The 20178-nt window shown below is 40.7% G+C and overlaps 1 protein-coding gene across 2 annotated transcripts in view; it reads right to left on the bottom strand.

Moving 5' to 3' along the window:
* The window catches only part of spidr (scaffold protein involved in DNA repair), a 55987-nt gene extending 36001 nt beyond the window's left edge, over nt 1-19986 (bottom strand). The window contains exons 1-8 of one of the 2 annotated variants that reach the window (XM_089007680.1): nt 19675-19986; nt 19357-19515; nt 19244-19280; nt 18611-18790; nt 18399-18529; nt 12828-12937; nt 12161-12264; nt 7373-7562 (exon numbers count right to left, since the gene is read on the bottom strand). In XM_089007680.1, coding sequence (XP_088863806.1) covers nt 7373-7562; nt 12161-12264; nt 12828-12937; nt 18399-18529; nt 18611-18790; nt 19244-19280; nt 19357-19515; nt 19675-19689 — 926 coding nt within the window. In that variant the 5' untranslated portion in view covers nt 19690-19986. Of the gene's footprint in view, nt 1-7372; nt 7563-12160; nt 12265-12710; nt 12938-18398; nt 18530-18610; nt 18791-19243; nt 19281-19356; nt 19516-19674 lie in introns of both variants that reach the window. The other variant, XM_089007679.1, reaches the window with a different exon arrangement.
* Between the last annotated feature and the right edge of the window lie 192 nt (nt 19987-20178).

The raw sequence follows: 20178 nt of genomic DNA on the forward strand, positions 1-20178 counted from the left end.
GTTATACGTCTGTGTAAGCTCCATCGATGAGAAGGTTTCTTCAGCCGTCATCTGTACTTTTTTGAAGGTGTCGGACGTTTCGCCTCCTATCCAAGAGGCTTCGTCAGCGAACTAAAGTCTTACTGGTTGTATCGGCCCTATTTATATATCCCTAATGTCCAGACATGGCGGCGCCGGACACAGCTATGATAGGTCCTACTCTCAGGTTGGGGGGAGCAGAGGACCACTCCCTGTGGCCCCACTGATTGTTCCAACATTCCTGACTAACGACTGGCCTGTTTGCCCCACTCCCTCCCGTATCACCTCATCAGCATTACGAAAGTTGCCTAACCTGTCTTGCCTAAGCAGGCTATTGTATGAACGATCCAAATTGAACCTCACCCCACCAGACCGGTTTAATAAAGGATTTAGTTGTTTTATGAGAATCGCTTCTTTTACTCCCCTTTGAAACCATCTATGTTCTTTCGCTAAGATTTTAACCTCATTGTCGTCAAATGAGTGGTTGCTTGCTTTTAGGTGCAAATGTACTGCCGATTGAGGCCCATTAGTATTATCCCTGCGATGTTGATAAAGTCTTTTTCTGAGAATTTGTTGAGTCTCCCCAATGTAATGCTCTTAACAATTTTCATTCTTACAATGTATTGAATAAACGACATTACTTTGTTTTTCATTTGGCAACCTATCGTTTGGATGCACTAATTTTTGCCTTAACGTGTTTATCGGTTTGAAATAAGTAGGAATTTTGTGTTGCCACAGGACTCTTTGTAATTTTTCAGAAACTCTTGCAATGTAAGGTACTACTACTCCTCTCCTTTTTGTATCTTGAGAATTTTTGGTTTCATTCCCTATTCTTTCTTTCTGACATTTGTTGAATGACCACTGAGTGTACCCACAGTTAGTGAGTGCTCTCCTGATATGTTTTGACTCCTTTTCTCTACCTTCAATGCTTGTTGGTATTAGTTTAACCCTATGTTGGAGGGTACTGATAACTCCTAGTTTGGGTTGTAAAGGGTGGTTAGAATAAAAAAGTAAGTATTGGTCACTGTGCGTAGCCTTCCTAAAGACTTCTGTTTTTAGCGCTCTGTCCGCTTTTATAAGTACTTTACAATCCACGAAGGCTAGTTGGTTCTCTTTAATGTCCTCACGAGTAAATTTAATGTTGATGTCTACCGAGTTGAGGATCGTTCATACAATAGCCTGCTTAGGAAAAACAGGTTAGGCAACGTTCGTAATGCTGATGAGGTGATACCGGAGGGAGTGGGGCAAACAGGCCAGTCGTTAGTCAGGAATGTAGGAACAATCAGTGGGGCCACAGGGAGTGGTCCTCTGCTCCCCCCAACCTGAGAGTAGGGACCTATCATAGCTGTGTCCGGCGCCGCCATGGCTGGACATTAGGGATATATAAATAGGGCCGATACGACCAGTAAGACTTTAGTTCGCTGACGAAGCCTCCTGGATAGGAGGCGAAACGTCCGACACCTTCAAAAAAGTACAGATGACGGCTGAAGAAACCTTCTCATCGATTAAACAGTTATATTTATTTAATGATTTACTTTAAAGTTCTTTTCCATTTAACTTCACCGTTTTTGGAATTTTTTTCAAAATCGCTTTATTTTCACATTTACCGTTCAAATACTAAGTAGAGGAAAGCGGTGCGGGAGCAGCTGGCTGAGCCTCACCATTGATTGTGCAATGACTATGCTAACTGTGCTGGTTTGCTCTGCAGTGAGACCGCATTGCTGTCCCTCTGCATATCACTGTAAAAGTGTTCAAACACTTAGTATATGAACTACATTTCTACAGTTTAGCTGGTGTATATATTGTAGTCTTTATTTTAGTTTATTTGTATCTAAACTGTGTGCAAAGTGCACAAAGTTCTCCTGCCTCATGACAGGGAGCGCTGGTGATTCGAGATTCTTCTTGCGACTCCTCGGCTGCAGAATAATAGAATTAGTGACAGCAAGCTACAGTAAACAGTTAGCGAGTTAAGTGCAATCTAAATTGAAAGATTTTTCTAAACTGGACTTTCGAACGAAGCAGAAGATAATAATTAAAGGAAGACCAACACCGGAATGTATAGCGCACAAACGGTGACGGATGGATGTAAATATCCTGGACAGCTTCTCAGCTTATGGCCCAGAAGGATCTCATTGAAACTATTTCTGAGGCGACACAGTAGCTCCAGCTCGTGCTCACTGTTCCAGCTACTACAGCATCAGTGGAGCGGTCATTCTCAGCACTGAAAAGACTGCAAACATACAGTCGGAACAGGACTGATCAAGGACGATCAAGGACTTTCTTCACTGGCAGTGATCTCCATTGAGACAGAGAGACTTTTAAAACTGAAGAAAGATAAGGAAGGCTTCTACAAAGATGTTATCGATGGCTTTCTTCAGAAGGAGCGGCACATGGACTTCATTTATAAGTGAAGGTAACATGATAAGAACTTTTTTTTAAATTATTTTTTTCTATGGTACAATTTGGATATATAAAGAATGCTGACATGACATTTTAAACAAAACAAGTTAACTGTTGCCAATCAAATGGTGAATAAGTTACTCTGTAGAGTTTATACGTTTGTAAATCTTATTGTGATGACGCTTCACCAGCCATGAACCTCACGTCACTGCACAGAGGTAAACATTAATGCCTGTACACACATACTGTACCACAGTGATTGAATGCTCTAAATTGTCAGGAAGTACGACTGTGAGTGCAAATGTTCGTTTGCCTGTGTGTGCCCTGCAGTTGGTTGGGAACCAGTTTAGGGTCTACCCCGCCTGGTTACCGGAATCAGCTGGGAAAGGCTGCAACACACCCCTGACACTCCTGTGGTTCGGATAAGGTATGGATGGATGGAAAGCTAATTGTTACTTCATGCATCTTAATAATTATTTCAAATTGTGCCATATCTTGATTTTGTGCATCACTTCCAACAACAGTTGAACAACAGTCCCTGCTCAACAATTCTTGTTCCCCTTTTGTCCAGCATGTTGTTGGGAGTAAACCATAATGTTGTGCAATTGCCTCCAAGTGTCTTTTTTTGAACTGCTGCCCAGAAATGAATTTGGCCAGCGCAAAAAAATATCGAAAAGACGGAAATGTGGGAAAGTGATTTTACTGAACAGGCACTTTTCTCTCACGTTAGTTCATGTCCTTCCTCTTATTTTAGCTCACACAGTGTACTTTCTTCGACTAATAGTGTCACCAATTTCAAACATTACGCATGTACTCGGACGTCAAATGACTGTCAACACTATGCCAAAGGTTATGCTCTTGCTAATGCAATGATTGAAAAATTAATGAAAAAAAAATCGAAAAAGATGCATAACACACATAAAAAAAGAAGACAGGTTGTGTCCCAGTTTTAAGGAACTCGAATCTAAGACTTTTTAAGAAATTCATTTAGGTCCTGATAAACCTAATTTCAGACTGCATATTTAGTAAATACAAAAAATTGTGGTGAACAGGAAGGGCACAATATCACAGCATTTTACAAACACATTCAAGTTATCTATCCATTTTCCAAATGGGTTATCTTCACTCGATATTGCTGACTTCAATATTGGACATAAAATAAATTAATAAAGTTAAGAATAAAAGAAATGACAAAAATAAAAAATGACAAAAGTATTATGATGGCACTTGCACAGTATCAGATGCACTTGCCTAGATTTAGTGTAGGGTAGTATAGAGACCAAAGGATCAGCTCCAGGCTAATGTCGTTAAATTATGAGTGATTGTTTTTATTCTTTTGAGTGGTGTATCGTCAAATGTTGAGAATAAGTGGTTTTGCACAGGAACTGCTACTTGAAAATGATACACATTTAAGTAGTCGTTTCTTCTTGTTGAAATACAAACACAAGCCAATTATGTATCATGTAGTGGAAAAGTGCACTTTCAATAATGTAGATGATCCTGTGAAGATGGAGGTCACTGATTCGCTGTGGCGACCCCTAGAAGGGAAAGGCCGAAAGGAAAAGAAGAAGAAGCTGTTCTCGTTTTTAAAATCAAGCCCTTTGAGAGTTTCAACCTGTGGATTAAGTGTGATTGCTGTGCATGTTACAACCCGTAAATAGTCTGGATGTAAGAGGCTTTTATTTAAATGATTCATTAATTTTCTGCCGGCATAAGTAAATGGTTTGGATTTATTCCGTTTTCTGTTTGGCATAAAGAACGCTGGGAGCATTGCATGAGGGAGGAAAATAAAACATATTGTGGAAAAATGCCATTGACTTCAACTGTGAGATTCAGTTGACGAGTTAGTAGCATCCTGGCAGTGTGAATGCGGGGGGAGCAGATTTGGACATTTTCATATTGCGACATCTGTAAACGTCCACTGACTGCAATAGACAATTACATCTGGCCTTAAAGGACAAGCGACGTCTCCGGACAAGTTGTGTCCATAATTTGTAAAATGGCTTCAAATGACTTCTACTGCACGTATTTTACAAAGATTCCACCGCATATAGCTATATTTTATGTTTTAAGACTCGTGCAGAATATTCCGGAAGTCTTGTTTTTGAGTTGGTGACGAGTCCACACGTGACGTCACTGAAGGAACGCTCCTGACCGAAAAAAAGGACACATTGTAGCAGTCCTTCCATCACGTCAATGCTTGTTTGGTCTCAAAACCTCGTGTTGCGCCAGAAGAGGGTGTCCAAGCGACATGTGAGGAATTTATCAGCCTGTGGAAACGGGCTGATTCATTCCTCACAACAGCTCGGTGGCCATCTTGTGCATTTTCTGGGACGCTACATTGCAGTCCTGACGGCTCGAATTGATATGCAAGTACTTCTTTAATCGATTGCAAACACGTATGCTTTCTTCTTTAGAACTATTTGGATCATATTCATAACTGGATGTGTAACAAGAAAGCATATTCTCCGAATCTGAAGCCATTGTTTTGATTCTCCAGCAATGCAAGACGTCTTGGCGTGACGTCACGAACTGGGGGCGGGACTGAAAATGGCCAATTCGCTGGTCAATTTTTGGCAGATTTTGGACACTTTAAGTCATTTCTATTGGTGTTTTGCATCTGAATAAAAATATCATACTGCGTGTTTTGGGTATTTTAGATGCTATAAAACGTTTTTCTGATGTCAGTTAGGAAACAAAAAACTGACGTTGGTTGTCCTTTAATCGGGAGTCACCAACCTTTTTTTAAACCGAGTGCTACTCCTTAGGAACACATTGATGCCATGGGTTGATGCCACTGTGATAAGCACTTTGGAAATGTGTTCAAATGGTCCTGCATAATTTTGGGTTGATTCATTTGGTTTTATATAATATAGGTATTATTTTAGCTCTTAAAATGATCAAATATCAACAAAACCTAAAATTTCTGGATAGTTGTATTCAGTTCTTTTGGGAGCGACAAAATATCTCTCTCACTCTCCTGGCAAATTGGCGTTTATATGTTTATGTTTGCTAAAGTCATTATAAGTGCCTTGCATGCTGGGTCAGAGAGGACAGTAATTTCATCTATGCTGTATGTCATGCATATTAGCATATTTGACAATAAAGCTGACTTTGACATTTTGTACACATTAAAAATGAGTTTGTTTAAACATTACGCTAAAATAGGAGAACAATCAGTAATTTTGTGAAGACATTGATCATGCGAATGGTTTCTCATAATATTTAGGAAACAGATCCATAAATATCAATATGCCACATTATGAGGCCCGAGACCGGCTCATGTTTTGGGGATGACCTGGGGCAAAATATTTGCAGAAAGTGGTCAGTGAAATAATGGCTTGGAAGTCAGCCCAAGAAACCTAAATTCTTGGTAACTTTGAATAATTGGATTTTTTATGTATTATTGTTAACTTTTGTTCTTACGGTGAATTTGGGCATCTGCCCGTGTAGGGTTGTTTCCCACATTTGTCAAAGATATGTACGAGGCAATGTTCCCTCTAAGTTGCGCGCGCAATCGCGCAGTGCTTGCACATACTCAGTGCACAAGAACATCTATGCAGCGCACAAAATAAAATAAAACAGAAACGCATTACTTAATATCTAACTTTAGAACTTATATAATCTAGATAATGAGACCAATTATATATATATATATATATATATATATATATATATATATATATATATATATATATATATATATATATATATATATATATATATATATATATATATATACAGTAAAGTCTCGTTATATCGATATTCTAGAGAGTCCGAAAAATATCGATATAACCGGGACTATCGATATATCCAACCCTGCGCGCATGTAATTTTCTCCGTGCGTGCATAGAAATAGTATCGATATAACCGGGACTATCGATATATCCGATATCGATATAACGAGACTTTACTGTGTGTGTGTGTGTGTGTGTGTATATATATATATATATATATATATATATATATATATATATATATATATATATATATATATATATATATATATATATATATATATATATATATATATATATATATATATATATATATATATATATTGGCCCATTTCGCATGAGTGACAGGCATTCGGAGCAGAACGGTGCAAATGTGCCCGGCCATACGCACAACTCATGAACAACAAGATTATTTTATGTGTGCCAAATCAGTTATATGAAAAGTTAACTAATGAAAATTGCTGCTGTAATTTGATTCGTTTAATAAGCCATGTAACTTGCTATGATCCAAGATTTTTAACAGGCATGATACTGGTATGTGGCCACAGCGTAAACGTCTGATGTTGCTCACAGTGGTCCTCAGTGTGCTCAGGGAGCTTGTGTGTCTGCTCAGACACATGAAAAATTAGAGGGAACATTGGTACAGGGTAGTTATAATATATTTGGAAATACCAACCACTCTCATCTCTCTACCCGCCCACACCTCAAAAAATAGAATAGCTATTGTTTAGGCATTAAATTAAAACTGGCATGCTGTAGAAATCTGGTCTCAGAGTCATTTTATGGGTGAGGCTTTTATTTTAATGACCTGTTTATTTCTATGCTGGCATGAGTGAATTGTTTTGATACATTTTGTGCACTTGACAAACAACAATAATCAGCCTTTGTCCTTAATCTAAACGGAATGGAACTCTTGTTTATTCGTGTGTAATTATTAGTAATAAAAAAGGCTGCACATATGCAATTAATACGTTAAGTGGTGGACTTAGACCATGGTATGCAATTTATAAAGGAGGTCTCAAACTATGATCTTTAGGGTCATTAATTTTCCCAATTCTCCATGTATCCCCGCTGCAGCGTACCTGTTTCTAATTATCAGATAGTCTTATCAGCAAATTATTGCTCATCAGCAAGCTCTGCAGGGGCATGATAAAGGCCATAGGACAGGGGTTTAAGTCCCCTGCTTTATAAGAATACAGTTCATACTCTCCTCTCACCATGGTGGATGTATGTGGATGATGTCGGCAGGCGTCGGACTGAGCTGTACTCCAGTTTCCCTGCAGAGCAACACCAGCACATGGGGGTTGGTGGGACCAAGCGGCAGGTGGTGCTGGCAGAGCACCAGTTGCGCGCCACATTCCTCCTGAACCTCCAGCACCTCCAATACTAGCAAGCCGGGCCTGTCCACTGGAGAGCGGAGCAACAACAACACAGATGGTGAGTGTGTGTGCGCCCTTGTGTGCTGGCGGTCAGCTCTCTGAAGGTCTCATTAGTGTTAGTTGCACACTTTTAGATACCATCATTCATTGTCGTGAGCGCAGCGGCTGTCATTGTGATTAGCAGATCTATAACATCGTATTTTTTTTTGCCCACTGTGACTGACTTGTTTGTTTGTTGACAGAAATAATACAGAAGAGTCAAGAAAAAAAAAACACTTCTGAGCGGCCGAATCAAAAAGAAAGCAACTTGGCTCAGTGCACGCACTTTGGGGTGTAAAGTTGATTGCGGTGGATTGTGAAATGGCAGCCTGTCAACTTGAACACAATACGGCTTTGTGTGTTTTAATGATTCCTTGAATGTGGCCTAGGGGGGGTATTTTAGTATGATACGTTGAAACGGTATTAAAACGTCCACAAGAGAGCTATTATTATTGCATTTTCTCAATGTGCATTTGTCAAAACACAGGCTGCATTTCTGCACCATATATAAATCCTCTATGGCTAACACGTCAGTATCATCTACTCTCCAGTAAGTCGTAACCAAAGATTTGGGTCAGGAGGAAACAAAAGCAGCTCTCAGTCGTACAGGAGTGGTCCATCGATGAAAAGGTTTCTTCAGCCGTCATCTGTACTTCTTTGAAGGTGTCGGACGTTTCGCTTCTTATCCAAGAAACTTCGTCAGGTTATAAGAAACTTCGTCAGGTTATTGATTTAAATATGCTCGGCTTACAGGACAACCGACATCACTTTTTTGTTTCCTAACTGACATTAGAAAAACGTTTTATAGCATCTAAAATATCCAAAACATGCAGTATGATATTTTTAGTCAAATGCAAAACACCAATAAAAATGACTGAAAGTGTGCTGAAACTGCAAAAAATTTAAACCAGTTTCAGAAGGTCCCCCCCTTGTTCGTGGTGTCACGCCAAGACGTCTTGCCTTGCTCGAGAATCAAAACAATGGCTTCAGATTCGGAGAACATGCTTTCTTGTTACTCATCCAGTTATGAATATGATTCAAATAGTACTGAAGAGAAAAGCACACATTTGCAATCGATTGGATATTGGATATGCCTTTATTAGTCTCACAGTGGAGAAATTTACATTTCACAGCAGCAAAGTGATGAAAGGAATGAAAGTAGAAAAACGAAATACATGAGCTACTGGAAAGGCAGCCACTCTCGCGGCGCCGTCTTGAAGTCAAAAGAACAAAAAAAAACTAAATAACAAATAATATGACAGCATAGAGACAATATGACAAAACAAAGACACAGAGAATTTATTCCGTGTTATCTTGAGGCATCAGGGGGGGAAATGTTGCACCCAAAAAAGGCAGAAGACGGCGACAAAGCTCCGTGTGAAAATGGGCTCATCATTCTTGTCACAACACACAGGGATTCACCATCGTGTTATTTCTGTGTTTTCCTTCCAATTTCACAATCAACACGGATAAACACGAAGTTTTCAGACCAAACAAAGTACCGCAAAATGTATTGCCGTGATTAAAGGACTGCTACAGTGTGTCCTTCCTCGGTCAGCGGCATTCCTGTGGCGTGAGGACTCGTCACCAACTCAAAAACAAGACTTCCGGAATATTCAGCGTGAGTCTTAAAACGTAAAATATAGCTATATGCGGTGGATAAGCCATTTTACAAATTATGGACACAACTTGTTCGGAGGCGTCGGTTGTCCTTTAAAGGACCATAAGACTCGTGCTGAATATTCAGGAAGTCTTGTTTTTGAGTTGGTGACGAGTCCGTCCGTGATGTCACCAAAGGACCGCCCCCTGACCGAAAAAAGACACATTGTAGCAGTCCTTCCATCACGTCAATGTATTTTGCTGTGTGACCATGTTTCGTCTGAGAACCGTGTTTCACCCAAAAGCCGCCAGAGGAGGGCATCCAAGCTCCATATAAGGAATGTATCAGCCTGTGGAAGCGGAGGTGGCCACTGGAGGTCGCCATTTTGTGCCTCTTTTTTGGGTGAGAGATTTTCCCCCAATGTTGCCTCAAAATGGCACAAATAAATTATTTAATCGATTGCAAACATGTATGCTTTCCTCTTCAGAAATATTTAAATCATATTCATAACTGGATGTGTCACAAGAAAGCATATTCTCCGAATCTGAAGCCATTGTTTTGATTCACTAGCAATGCAAGACGTCTTGGTGTGACGTCACGAACTGGGGGCGGGACTTTCTGAAAATACCCAATTCGCAGCTCAATTTTTTGCAGATTTTGGAGACTTTAAGTCATTTTTACTGGTGTTTTGCTTTTGACTAAAAATATCATACTGCGGGTTTTGGGTATTTTAGATGCTATAAAATGTTTTTCTGATGTCAGTTAAAAAACAAAAAAGTGACGTCGGTTGTCCTTTAAGGGTTTTTAACATGTTTATTGAATATATTTAGTGTTGTGGTTTTAATTTGCAAGTATCAGGCCGCATAGTCTCACATTTAAAGGAGCTCCTTATATATTGCCACTCATATGTAGACAGCAAACTCACAATATTAGAAGCAGCTTTGAGTATGGTGCAGTCAGTATCACGAATGGTAAACTGTGTTAAGTGTCATGAGATGAGGCTGTGTACCTGATCTGTTACATGAATCAAAGCTACCAAATGCCCCATTCTCTTTCCACAATCAACTATCAGCTCGCTTTTCTTTGTTGACCGTGAGCGGTAATATGAAACACAGGGGAAAGGAAACCAAAAGTTGGCAGTTTCCTGCCAGTAACCTATAGCGAGTGTAAGGTCAAAGCCTACTTCCACTTCCACAATGTTATCTCTATAAACATTCATGTCATGATGCCAAAAGAAATGTTAAATAATGTCATTTTTTTCTGGATTTTGGATGGGAGAAAGGTGCACATTTCTCCCCATCCAAAACAGTAGTGTCGGGCGACCGCTAATTGTCTCTGAGAAGGTGATTGCAACCACCTGGGAATGGCCAATCGCTGGGACCTGATTGGCCAGAAGCTCAGGTGAAACACCTTTAAAACCAGACTGAGGAAGTGACTTCAGAGAGGGAGAAGAGGGAGAAAGGACAGCCTGGAGGGCAGTGTTACCTGTCGCCTGCCGAAAACCGACATCCACCACGACTTCAAATAAAGAGAACTCAAAATATCCTTCCTGGTTCTGGCTGTGCGAACTTTTATCATCTTTCCACCTGCTTGCTGTCTCGCCGCACAAAAATTCACTTAAAATAAAATTAATTATCATCCCAGATTTTACAATGTTACATTAATGGCAAAATTATTTCAGTGTTACTTCATTAATGGCGGACAGTTTGATTAGTAACTTTGACCCTTGCTACTGAGAAATGGAAAATGCAAAAACCTGAATGAACCTCAGAGTTAACTGCACGTAGAGCTTTTGCACAACTTCAGAATCAGAACAGTGACAGGAGAGCAAACATTCATTTGCATTTTACAGAGAAACCGACCGTGGTTCAGCGCAATCAACTTTGCTGCATGCATCTCACTCAGATATCACGATGGCATCAGCCCGGTGTCTGCAAATTGCAGCATTTACAGGTAAAAGACCCACCGCATGGTGAGTCAAAACTTTTCTTTTAAATGAAATTGACTTACACCCATTCAAGCTTTAAATCTAGTATCAAATGGATGCGTGTAAATGAGGAGTGAGAAGTCAGGATGAAAGTGTAAAGTTAAACACCAGAAACTCACTTCTCCTATGCTGTCGTGTTCAACGCTTCATTCTTCTCCAACCATTTGTTTCGTAAATGATTTGCTTTTTCTCTGGCATTAACGTTCATTACAAAGTTTACAACAGAGAGTTGGAGGTGGGAGATTTGAATTTGAACCGCAAATCTCAGAACCGTCGCATCACAGTCGTAAAAAAGTTAAACACCAACGACTTACGTCCGAGCAGTTGGGTTGAAATTAATATATGTTGGCCAATATCTCCTTTCCAATAGCGGCCATTCTGTATAGGTGCCATTAATCGAGAAAGGGGGACTGAAGTAGCAAATTTCCTGTAGTATTTTGTATTTTCCTGTCATGTCAAGAAGCAAAAAAGTGGAGGGATGGCGGCTATATCAAAAAGACTAAAAATCTAGGAAGGGGCTGTCAACTTTAACACCAGAAAATCACTTCATTCACACTGTGATGAAAGCAAATGTTGAGGTCATAAAAATGGTGCTTATTATAAAAGTAATGCATGTTCCATGTTGCTGTTATGCGTGAAAGAAACAGACAGAAACAGGGAGGTTGATGTTGAGCCGAAAATTTGGAAGAAGTATCGGAAGCACAAATGTAGGCCATGTGTTAAAGGGGATACTCGCTTCTCCCACGCCACCGACGTCATGCATGTAATGATCTGATATGCAGAAGGCCATTATCACTGTGTGAAACTGCACACAGCTGCCGCAGGATCAAGTAATTGCTGGATTATGTGTAAAAGCAAAGGTGGCCTATTGTAACATAGGAGAAGTGAGTTTCTGGTATCTAACTTTACACTCATCACAGATCTACAGCGGTGTTGCTGCAGTTCCAGTTTTACTCAAATTCGGTGGAAAAGCCTCAAGCATGAAAGAGGCTCTGGGCACCTTTTGTTTCTGTCCAGTTGTCTGAGGTGGAACGGTACCTCCAGAAGGTCACAGCTGATCTCTGCCTGCAGTTAAGTCGATGTAGCCTCTCTGCAAAACCACCACTGTTGAACATGCATACAAACACACATAGATGATGAAATGTGATAGCCATATGTACCATATTTTGCAGTTCAAGAAAATTCTCAGTAAGCCGACAAACCACCACTGATGATGATCTTGATGATGCCGATGACCTTTTGGCAGGAGTTTTTTTTTTCATCAAAATGTGTAAACATCAACTTTATGTGGCCCTCATGTTTTTAACTACTATATTTTCTCGCTTTCCTTTTCTTTCTTTCTTCCTTTCCACAATTTATGAAGTCATGCCATCCAAAAATAATGCTTGAATGGATCTGGAAAGTGCTGTTGACATGTAATTATTCAAGTAGAAATGTGCTGCCTAACTGACAAAACCAGTGGGATTCGGTAACAGGCCACATGCCAGTGTGAATGTGCAGCAATTTTCCCATTGCTTAAAATATCATATTTTTGAAATCTTCCCCCTCACCTTTGAAACTTCCTTTTCTTTTTGACTGAATCCTCGGGGGGTTTCAACTGCCCGCCAAACGTCTTCTTAGGTGTCTGTAGCATGGCATGAGTATATCGGACCAAATTGCTGACAGACCTTTTGTTGCCATCGCTGCTGGCAACTCGATGGCTTTCGTCATCTAGTCTGCTTGTGGTCAATGTATCACTGTCGGCCTCTCCATCGGTCGCATAGCCAGAGATGTCCAACTGTGATATGTATGGAGAAAAGTGAAAATTACTTATCAAACTCATTCGCTTGTAAATGTGCTGTGGTGGGAAGTAAACATACAGGTCCAACTAGACACAATAGCTGCTTAAATAAACTACGATAAGAAGGGAACCCTACATGAACATTCAGACCCCATTTGTTATCTAAAACAGTTATTTGTTACGGCAGCAAAAACAGTCAGACCCAACTGGTACGATAAATAACTGGGTTGGGATAGCAAGGGAAAAAAATTACCGTCAACATATTGAACAGACTAGGTTTCTGCGGCTGCCTAAATAGGTTGTTATAGACGAGTTTAGATTCATCATTGAGACCTGGTAAACAATGCAAACTTATCACTAAAGGGCCTGCTGTAGTAAACATTCAGAGCCAAGTAGTTATATTCCCAAATATGTGCAGTAAGATATGCAACAGAAAAAAAACATTCTGAAAATTAGTAACTTGATTGGATGAGTTGGTGTAACCTAGTAAACAGTCAGACCAAACTATCAAAGTTACATGATTAAATGGGCTGACGTATGAAGGGAAACAAACATTCAGGCCCAACCGGTTATCTTCCAAAGTAGACAGTTACTTGAATGAAAGGACTACTGAAAGAAAGGAAGCAATATAATGAGTCAGACCCAACTAGTAAGCAGATTACAGTAAATTGACTGCTATGAGAGTGGGGAGGAAATTTGTGGACAACTATGGTATTTAAGGCCTTAATGGGCTGCAGCAAAAGAGAGACAAAATGAACATTCAGTCTTCAATTAATTAGTGAATTCACTGCGATGAGGGGGACAAACATGTAAGCCCAACTAGTTAGCTGACTAAACAGGGAGGAAAAGCAAATAATAAAGAGGTAGATTTTACCAAACGGCAACCCAAAAAGTTAACTTTATTGCTAATTGAAGAATTTTTTTTTTCAATTTGATCGCTCAAGGATTTCTATTTTCATGCTTGTACCTACTTATACGTACATTAGTGAAGACTCATTCTATCTTTGGATTCCAATATTGTAATGTGGAATATGCGGTGTAAGGTTATGGCATCCTGCATAATTCCCAAGCCATTGTGTTAATGTTTATTTGTTTTTTCTTTTTTTGCTGCGTCACGACTCATTGCAACTGATGCAATCAGATCTCATGGAAAAATCCACACGAAACCTGAACTCCTGTCATGTGTAGACAAGACCAGCATACCAACCTTTACCATTTGAATCAACTTGACCCTGCTGGGCCGGGCGCCAGGCGACGTCACGCCATAGCTGTAGCCACAGAGAGCAAGTAAGTGAGCAAGGGAGAGAGGGGGCGAGAGAGAGAATTGGGTGGAGAGAGAGAAAGAGAGAGAGAGGAACAGAGAGAAAGAAATAGAGAAAGACAGAGAGGGGGAGAGAGAGAGGAACACTGTGTTCCTGGCCCTGATTCAAATATGCCTTTTAACCCAACGCTGAAAGCATTGTGAGTTCACCGTGTGAGCGTCCGCGAGCAGCTTCTCGTGAACAAACATTTTAAAAAAAAGAAGAAAAAAAACAAGGCCAGCCATTTGGAGCGGATGTTAGTTAACCTTAATAGTGGCCGAATTTAGAGGTATGGCCTGAGTGAGTGAGACTCATCTAGGAAGCAGTCCTTGAAACAAAACACCACCCTTCAGCTCCTCCTGTCTACTTTCAGCGCAAGTACAATTCCACAAATCTGGCAAGTTTTGCGTCAAGTGAGTCAGATGTGCATTTGTCTGGAGTCATAAACGTTTGGGACCTGGACGTCAGGATCCCGTTAGATCCGGTTTGATTTAGGATTGAATGAGTCCGTGTGAGCTTTCCAGTAAGGACTGGAATTATATGTGAGGCAAACAGCTGTGTTGTGTTGTCTTCTTGGAATTCACAAAGCGAGACAATGAAAAGCAAAACATGGGGCTTCAAAGCATCATTGTAAGATCAGCACGTCTAGTGACAGGTCAGAACTGTTAGCATTTAAAATGTAAAAATACAATACAAAAGGTGATGTATCTATGGCACAGAAGATTAAGGATGCCAGAAAAAGGAAAAAGTGTGATAGCAACCATAAAAGTGGAAATATACCATATTGTGACAAAACAAAGGGTGTGAATTTTCAATGCCATCATCAATACTTTGTGATGTCCAACATCCACAAGTCAGTAGCAATAGAAAAAAAATGCCAGACAGAAAAAAATCAACATCCCACTCTGTGTGTGTGTGTGTGTGTGTGTGTGTGTGTGTGTGTGTGTGTGTGTGTGTGTGTGTGTGTGTGTGTGTGTGTGTGTGTGTGTGTGTGTGTGTGTGTGTGTGTGTGTGTGTGTGTGTGCGTGCACACACACACACACGCGTTCAAATACAACTAGCAACGTGTTTTAAAGAGCTCTCTGAGAAGGATTCAAATCATGTATAATATAGATGGTTATAGATTGAGGAAACTATGGAAACATTCAGACTTTACAGGTTAGATGCTTCAATGGGCAGCTATCGGCAAACCGGAGGGTAAACAATACAGGCTTCCTTTGCTCATGTTTAGTAAGAGAGTGGCCTGACTGGGGCTGACAAAAAAAATAAAAAGAGATTTTGCAGCAAGAGATTTATGAAAGCCAGTTCTTTCTTGAAGTTCTGTAACCACACATCTCCTGATAGTATCAATTGAATTTTACTTGACCCAAAGAGAGCTGATGGCAGCAAAATTTAAGTGTGACAAGAGGAAGTAGCTGGCTCTGTGGGAGGGATGCTAATCTGTCGATGCGTTTCCTTTAAACAACCCCGAAAACTTCCTCACAAAATTCTCCTTTAGTCTTAATAACTGTCCCATTTGTCAGGAGATTGTCCATTATTTCTGGAGACCTAACAAGGAAGATGCAAAACAGAAGAGTCAAAGCAACGCCACCATGGCAGAATTGACATCCAGTAGCCTTCACGGTTTAAATTCAAATAACCACAAAATGTCACTAATTTGTCCCAATCTGGCACACCAATTACCTGAAACAACAAAAACAGCATGTGCGGTTGTGAGCTGGTGCAAGCCACTCCCTGTGCATTCCCTCCATGCCAGACTAGCCTTTCACAAACACTGCATCTGAGAACAAGCAGAGCCTCCAGCACTCAAGCTCGACACGATCGAAGTATACGGGACAAAGATAGTAAACATATCCCTGTCCTAAGATAAAGAAGAGGCTATGATGCCAATGGTAATATTCATTCATTTTCTGATCGTCTTATCCTCATTGGGGTCGCCGGGAGCCTATCCCACCTGTCTTTGGGCAGTAGGCGGGGGACAACACCCTGGCCCAGTTGCCAGCCAATCACTGGGCATGCAGGGACCAATAATCATCCGTCCTCACATTCACATCTTTCCACAATTTGGAGTGTTTAAATCAGTCTGCGGTGCATGTTTTTGGAATGTTGGAGGAGTACCCAGAAAAAAAACCCACGTGGGCCCAGGGAGAACACACAAACTCCACACAGGAATACCGCAGCTGGAATTGAAGATGGTAACTCGGAACTGTGAAGACGATGTGCTAACCACTTGACTACTGGGCCGCCCACTGCTAACTTGAAAAAGTCAAAGACGAAATGGAATGACAGGCTACGAAAATCCAATATTCAATATTCAGACTCAACTAATGGGCTGTTCTCAAAAGGGAACAAGATATAGATATGATGAAATGGATTCTTGCAATAATGACAAGATAAACATTCAGAGGCAAATAGTTACATGCATGAATGAGCTAGGCGGCACAGTGGTCAAAAGGTTAACACATCTGCCTCACAGTCTCACAGTGCAGAGGTTAGATTCCCGGCCAATGCCTTCTTATGAAGAGTTTGCATGTTCTCTCCATGCCTGTGTGGATTTTCTCCAGGGACATGTGAGAGGTTTGCCAAATCCTGCATACTAGCACTGTACATTGTCCCTAATTGTGATAGTGAGCGTCAATGGTTGTTCTTCTCTGTATGCCCTGCAATTGGCTGGCAACCAGTTCGGGGTGGATCCCGCCTACGGGCAGAAGGCAACTGGGATAGGCTTGAGCCTGCCTACTCAGGTAATGGATGGATGGATGGATGGATGGATGGATGGATGGATGGATGGATGGATGGATGGATGGATGGATGGATGGATGGATGGATGGATGGATGGATGGATGGATGGATGGATGGATGGATGGATGGATGGATGGATGGATGGATGGATGGATGGATGGATGGATGGATGGATGGATGGATGGATGGATGGATGGATGGATGGATGGATAAAAGGTCTACTGGAGTCAGAATATCAAATACTCAACATTCAGTCCCGGCTAGTTAGCATCTAAAATGAGCCACTGTGATAACATAAACATTCAACCAAACTAGCTAGCATTACACACGGTTCCCAGATAGTAAATATTCTGACCCAACTATCTGTCTAAACAAATTAGAAACCTGTTGTTTTACTGTTTTTACCTACTAGTCATGTATCACAATCATTGGAGGGGAAGAAAAAAAAACAGTGATTTAAATATGTCATCAACAGCACAGCTGGACTCCTTCACCGACTCCAAAAAACAAACTATTTTCTTCACCCTAGAAACATTCACAGGATAAATAGCTGCAGCAGATAAGCGTCGGCCAGGGTTTTATTGCAACTTCAGCTTGTGAACTTTGGCAGTCTGGAACATGGATCAGAAAGTTCTAGAAAAGTGCACAGCAGGCAGGCAAGGGTTTGATCCTACTGAAAGAATGTGTGTAATCCGCCATCTAGTGGAAAAATACTCAATGCATACACGAAAAAAACACCTATTGTTCTACTATAATCAACACAAATCACACCTGTTTTTAAAAATATATATTCAACGAATATAATCTTGGGATACATAAATTTCAAAATACAGGACATGCATCCAGGCTGTAGTAAAGATTCGACTTGTGACTTTAAGGTGAAGGGCGCCATCTATTGTCAATACATAGATAGACCTGCTGTCAGCATTCAGAACTAGCCAGGTACCTTCATAAATAGGTTGCTGCCATAAGGGAAACAAAGTAGTACAGTATTAGACTCAACTATTCAGCTTCAAAAATGGACACAATAGAATTGGACGTGGTAAGAGATGAGTTCAACCGAAAAAAAAAAAGTAAGATCCTGTCTTTAGCTCGTGAGCATGTTAAAGATTGGTGCCATGTGTCTGCGTTTATTCTTGAAATCTTCTTCTTTTCCTTTCGGCTTTTCCCTTGACGGGGTCGCCACAGCAAATCAGTGTCCTCCATCATTAGAGGTTTGATCCGCATGTATTCTTGAAATGTTGTGTTTTTATGACATGCCCAAAATTATTTGCCAGAAATCTAACCTCTGTCTGCTCAGTGCAGTAAACACCACAATACATTGCTGCTCACACTTTGTTCCTGTTTGTCCTGTTTGACACAGTGGGCGAGTAGTTTTACTTATTTTTAATTTGACGTGCAAATGGTTCACTCACATCCGCAGGCTCAGCTCGAAGATCTTTGGTTTCTTCATTGCAAGACAACGAATCGCAGTCTGAGATTTGCTGGCCCGTATCTATTTCCACATCCTGCTCCGATCCGTCTGTTTCTATGACTGTCATGTCATCTGCAACAGACACATTTCAATAAATAAAGCATAAGAAGTTGTTGTTTTTAACTGTTGCTGTCAGACTTATTCCCAATGTACCTTCATCAGCATCAGTGCAAAGAGTGCGGAATGGTTTGGCCCACGACCGAGAGTTTGCCGGGCGTCTCTTTTTGATCCCAGGCTGATGATGCTGTTGCTGCGGGATTTCATTGTTGTCTGACTGTCCGCTGTCATTGGAAGAGCTCCATGCTATGTCTACTGGGTCCTCATTGCAAAGCTCTATGTTGGGGGAGGTGGATAATTTACAGTACAAGTTTGCACATTTGGTGTTGCTCGTTTTCCGTGGTTACTTGATTTTATTCCCACAAATTAAAAACATGTACATTGACGTGTGTGGCTGGCAAGCAGTTCACATGCATGCCACCTCTTTGGATACTGATCAAAGATGGAAGTAAGGATGGAAAGGAGAAAGCAACGTAATACCCAAACCTTAGCTGGAAACCCTATTTCGAACTCCCAATTCCGTTTTTCCTCTCAACAATTGACTGTGCGTTATGAATATGAATGTAATAAAAGTCTAAACATGAAAACGTCTGGGCGAAAAAATAAGATGTCTGCAATGCACAGTCACCTTACTATTTTCAATACTTACTGTTATATATTTTTGCTCGTCTGTTATGAACGCATTGTTAAGTGAACCTGAAGCATCGACTTTATTTCACGACAATGTACCTGAAACGGAGAGTTTTCTTTCCGGACTCTTCACATCCTGCAATAAAGTACCAAATGTCATTTCTTAGCATAACAATGTTGCGACTAAAAATAATACATGTTTGTTTTACCACCTTAATGGGCAGAGATTCCAAAAAACTCTCTCCACATTTCTCCCAGCTCTTGGCTGAGAGGGATGACGAAAGTGCAAATCGTTTTCTCTCTCCTCTCACGCCACAGTCAATATTATCCGGGAAGACAACACAATTCTCATCCTTGTACCACTTTTTATGCTACACAAACACACGTAAAATGCCAAAGAAATGCATTATTATAAACATGTTCTAGGCCTTTGAAATGTCACATGTGAGAGGTAGAAAAATAAAGAGCACCGTCGACGACGTACTGGGTAGAATTAGCTGGTTAGCAACTGCGGCGATCGCGTTTCTTACCTTTCGCGAAAACATTATTTGTCAATGAAGTTTCGCCCGCGCCAGAGGCTACTTGCACACATTGTGACACCGCATATTGTTCACTGAGGATGTGAAATTAACCTATCGAGCCACGTTGTTTGGGACTCTGAACAAAGTGCAGAGAATAACACAACTGAGCGGTTTGGTTCGTGGCTACAACTGGCGTTTGATTAAAGCAACAGCGTGCCCCGATGATGTGCAAAGAGCTTCTCCGAAATTACAGCGCAGTCAACATGGCACCTTGTAAGGATTGTCGCATGTAGTGTGTTTACGTTCACTGTTCAGGGCCACTCCATCAAATCTTGACCGAAAGACTACAACTGGGAGGCGTTTAATTCTTCCACCAGCCTGCCCCAATTGGAATTTAACGCTTTCAATCAGTAGGGATTCACGAACGTTTCGTTTTTCTGATGAATACGAGGACTACAGTTTGGTACAAAATTGGTTCTTCTAGTCACAAATTTGCCGAAATTATCTTTTTGA

This window comes from Hippocampus bargibanti, linkage group LG11 (assembly GCF_051943395.1).
Source record: "Hippocampus bargibanti isolate YZ-2025 linkage group LG11, ASM5194339v1, whole genome shotgun sequence".
Lineage (NCBI taxonomy): Eukaryota > Metazoa > Chordata > Actinopteri > Syngnathiformes > Syngnathidae > Hippocampus > Hippocampus bargibanti.